Source organism: Hipposideros armiger, unplaced genomic scaffold, assembly GCF_001890085.2.
Source record: "Hipposideros armiger isolate ML-2016 unplaced genomic scaffold, ASM189008v1 scaffold_743, whole genome shotgun sequence".
NCBI lineage: Eukaryota > Metazoa > Chordata > Mammalia > Chiroptera > Hipposideridae > Hipposideros > Hipposideros armiger.
Window position 1 is genome coordinate 681,749 of NW_017732093.1, and position 4,570 is coordinate 686,318.

Below are 4,570 nucleotides of genomic sequence, written 5' to 3' on the forward strand. Positions count from 1 at the left end.
CCAACTCCAACAAACACAGCCAGGAGCAGTCAGACATGTGGGTTGGCTGCCCCACGCAGTGGGCCACAGACTTACACACAAAGGGTCTCACACAGTCCTTGGCAGAGGCTCTGCTGGGGGTGGGGAGAGGACTCACCTATATTAGGTAGGATGTGGTCCAGGTTGAGCCGAGCCTTCAAGAAGGGGTAGGCCAAGATGAGGAGCCCTGAGAAGAGAGACACAGCGGGGCTCTGTGATGGGGATGGGCCTGGTGGGTGCAAGCTGCATGGAGATGTGTGTGGGCTGTGAACCTGGGAGGTGGTTTATGAGGGTGACATGGTGTGCATGGGAGGAGCAAAGTGTGCAGGTTGGGACTGTGGGGGCATACATGTGAGCCTGTGTGTGCATGAAGCGGCTCTCTAACGCCCGGCCCCAGAAGGGACAGAGAGCTGTGCCTGTTCGGGAAAGGGGCTACAGACTATGCAGGTCCAGGCTCCTGGCTCCACCCAGCCCTGGTGAGGGGCAGGTTGGCTTCCTTCCCACTCAGCAGCTGAAAATTGGCCCAGCTGCTACCATCATCACCAACTCTCACCTGCCTCCCCCTCCCCTAGGGCCCCCAGTGTAGGACTGGGGGCTCCACAGCGTGCTTTCTACCAGGTCCTGCTCTGCCCACTCCCATTTCATCCCCAAACCAAGTGTCTGTGGCTCTTGGCCAGAGTTTGCACGTACTGATGCCCAGAGCCCACTAGCCTGGTTCTTCTGGTTCTGTTTTTGGCCCAGAGTGGTGGAGTGGGGCGAGGGATGGTACTCAGCGCCACTGTGGGAATATCCGTGGAACTGGCCCGGATAGACAGATGGACAGATGCCTTGACAGACATACCTGCTGCTGAGACATACCAGGAAACAAAGGAAACCCTTTGAGCTACATCCTGTCTTGGCTCAAGGAGGGTCCACTGGGGACTCTGTCCTCTTTTCCCTGCCCCCTATCAACCCACCCCCAACAAGCTTATGAATCCCACCACAAACCTGAGAGCCCGGGTCTGCTACTGGAGAGCCAGAGGGGGAGCAGCCAGAGAGCCGTGTGACAGCCAGCTCCCTCCCCCACATCTTCCTCACCCTGGTGGTCCACAGAGGGAACCTCACCCCAATCTTCCTCCCCCTCCCTTTACCCCCAAAAGCTGCCTTGCTCACGCCTCTAGCTTCCACCCTCCCCAACCAATACCTGTTGACCTAGTCCTTTCCTCCATTTTCACCTGACCATGCCCCAGCACCTGCTCACCCAGACTAGCGGCGCCAATAAAGATACCACCCATGGCAGCTGCAGCCTTGGACACGGAGACACCAATGATGATGATGCCTGCCACCAGGCCAAGGGCCACACAGGCCAGCTGCATGCAGCGAAAGTCTCTGATGTTGATGGGGAGGTCCATGCAGGCCGGCTCAGACCACCGTCTCCAGCCGGTGGGGCCTGTCCCCAGAAAAGCCCTGGAGGTCTCGGTCTTCTTGGCTGTCCTCTTGTTGGAGCTCTATCTTCATCCAGGGTAGGAGTCTTAGGGTAGTAAGATTCAGGGCTGGTAACCCTTGGATTTATCTGTAACCGTATCCCACAGCAACCCTAGGAGCCTCCCACCCCACCTTGACCTAGGGTCTCTGCCGGGTCACCCCAGCTTACTCTTCCTCCCCTAAAGGCCCCTGAAGCTGGAGGCCACTCTTGGGACGCCTGCCTAGCCACGTCCTGCCGTGGCTGCCAGAGTTCTGCCCCATGGGGTCCTCCCCTGCCAGCCTCCCCTTGGGAGAGCTCAGCCCAAGCTCCCCCCGCCCAGGACATCCTGCCCTGGCTCCCTGGAGCCTGCTCACCTGCCACCGAGCCTCTACTTATTAAAGTTTAAAACCGTGGAGGAGGCTGGTCCAGGGCCCAGGTTCCTCTGAGAGGCAGGCAGCAGGGAGGTGCTGAGTTATTCATGAGATTGCAATGTGAGCTGCTGCCTGGGTCCCAGAGGCCCACGAGGGCAGTCAGCCCAGGTTCCACTGCTGGTCCCTGAGAGGGCAGGATGAGCTGCTGGCTTCACATGGGGTTCAGAGCCCAGGGATGTCAGGAGACTGCCTGGCCACAGGATCAGGGCCCATTCTGCCATCCTTTTGGCTTAGAGGTGCACCTGGGGCCTCTGCTTGGGGACTAGAAGACAGAGTGATGGAAGGAGACCCCAACGAGGCTCAAGAGACAGGAACAGTGACTGGGATAGGAGAAAGGGAGGCGTCCCTCCAAGTCCACTCTGTACCGCTCCCCCTCTCAATCTTCCTTACCATCCTGGCAACCTCCGACTGAGGGGTCCTAGTTTGAGGCCCCCTTTTCCTCTGATAGGCTTGGTACCCACTTCCCTTTAGTTTCTAGTGGGTTGAGAAGGTGAGCTCTTCCAACCGCCTGGGACCCCTGGCTGGGGCCGTCAGGGAAGAGCAGTGGTGGGGGATGTGAGGGAGGAGGAAACACTATGGGTTAGGACTGGGAGAGGAACTGGAATTGGAATCAGAATCGGTGGGGGCTGGGTGTCTGCAGCCTGGGTTAAGAGACTGGAACATGGCCAGCGCCTCCCGACCTCAGGACTGAGCTCCTCTGCCCAGCCTACCTGACCTACTTATTGGCAGGGTCCACTAACTCCAGGCCGGGCAGCGCTCACCCAGCCCAGCCCTTATCACGAATTGCATTCTCTGGCCCTTTGTGGATCAGGGCCTCCCTGGCCCCAGAATGTGGCCTTGGCCCTAGCCCTGCACCTAGACACATGGGCACAGTCCGCAGGGTCCCATCATTGGCCCCACTGGCCTCTCTTTGGACCCCGTCTCTCCCCACCATATCTACAGTCCGGAACAGCTAGCCCCACGGTCTTTGCCTCCACAGCTGCCCCTTCCTCAACGCCCCTCCCCTTCACCTCCACTGAGTGTCCGCCTGACCCCAACCATCTGGAGGACACTTCCTCATCCTGCAGGACCCTGCTCAGGCGGCTCCTGATGGCACCTGAGTGGGCTGCATACCATTGCTGCCATGTCCCCACACCAAAGTGCCTATCTCATTCTATCTCTGTCACCTCTGCAGACTGTGTCCCTTGAGGGCAGGTTCAATGAGTGAGCTCCACAGAATGCCATGGCTAGAGGGGAACTGGGCAAGGCTTCTGGACACAAGGCAGCTCTCAGGGAAGGACTGGGCTTGCATGGCCAGCACAGGCTGGCAAAGAGGAGACCCATGGGCACCACAGGACCTCCATCTCTAGTGAGAGGCTTTCCTTAGAGGGGGTAGGGGCCTCGGAAGGCCAGGGTCACCTGACTGAGCTTTGGCTGAGGGAAGGCACTGCTTGGATGCTGGACGGGTGTAAACTCAAAGGTGTATAGAAAGGAGGGGTGCCTGCAGGGCACTGATGGGCCCCCTGGGCCATGTTACTGGCCCCCACAAGAAGAAGCCCCTGGAGGTAGGCATTCCCCAGCCACAGCCACTGCTGCCAGGATGAGGTCTGATTATTCCTCTAATTAGGCATCAAATGACAGCCCAGGTCTCTGTCACACGTAATTGATCCCCCACTGATGAGTTTTAGAAGGAGCCGTCAAAATAATTGTCCATGAAAACATGTTCCTGAGACGTTGAGCTTTGGGAATCGAAACACCCTCCACAGAACCCCTGCCCATTACGTGTGTGCATAACTCTGGACAGGCAGGGCCTGTGCCGGCTGCTGTCATGGTATAAGTCTGAGTGCAGTGCTCCCACCAGACAGGAGCTCAGGCCACCTTGCACTATGAGACTTGGACCAGCCACTCCACCTGCCTAAGCCTCACTTTGCTCATCTTGTGAATGGGGATGGGGATGGCAGAGGCTGGAGTCAGGGATGCCTGTGCATTGTGAGTTTCAGATTCCAGAACACTCTGACTTATAAAAACCGGAGATCAAATTCCAAATTGGAGTTTTTCTCTGACATTGTAAATCCCTCAGGGCGCAGATCAGAGGAGAAAATACGGAGGGGGAGAGACACATTAAGCCATGGTCAGTTACAAGGTCACAGAACCACAGAAACACACCAGCTCCTTTCTAGAACAGGTGAGGAGACCGAGATGTAGGGAGTGGAAGGATTGCCCCAGAGTCCCTGATAGGACCTCGGTGTCCAGATTCCCTGCTCAGCGGGGAAGTACTCTAGCATCTCTCTGCTCCTGAATTTCCAAATTGTCTTATTTGAAGTGGGTAGAATTGACAACCCCACCATCAGAGGAAGATACTGTGTTGAAAAGAATCAGTCAAGGCCTGTATCTTTTCTCTCATCACAGCAGTGTCATTAGAAACATGTGATGCCTGCTCCTCCATTGGTTACAAATGTAGAGAGGGAGGCTTGCCAGTTCTTTCTGCAATATAGGCTGTATCATCTCTGAAAAGGAAATACATGCATGTGTTTGGGTGATGTCCTTACTGTAACAGGTAAATGAGATGGAAGCCCAAGACACTAGAACTGGACCACCTACCCGTTCCCCACCCCACAAGCATCAGAGTCCTTCTCCCTGAAGCCTGGGTTCTCCAGGCTCCAGACTCAGAGTGTGGCCAGGCCATGGGTCACTGCTA

At 56.8% G+C, this 4,570-nt stretch overlaps 1 protein-coding gene across 3 annotated transcripts in view; it reads right to left on the reverse strand.

The window, feature by feature from the left end:
• Positions 1 to 1,409, reverse strand: part of KNCN (kinocilin) — a 17,743-nt gene extending 16,334 nt beyond the window's left edge. The window contains exons 1-2 of one of the 3 annotated variants that reach the window (XM_019627966.1): positions 1,259 to 1,409; positions 137 to 205 (exon numbers count right to left, since the gene is read on the reverse strand). In XM_019627966.1, the coding sequence (XP_019483511.1) occupies positions 137 to 205; positions 1,259 to 1,409 (220 nt within the window). Of the gene's footprint in view, positions 1 to 136; positions 216 to 1,258 lie in introns of those variants that run through there. The other 2 variants (XM_019627964.1, XM_019627968.1) reach the window with 2 other exon arrangements.
• Between the last annotated feature and the right edge of the window lie 3,161 nt (positions 1,410 to 4,570).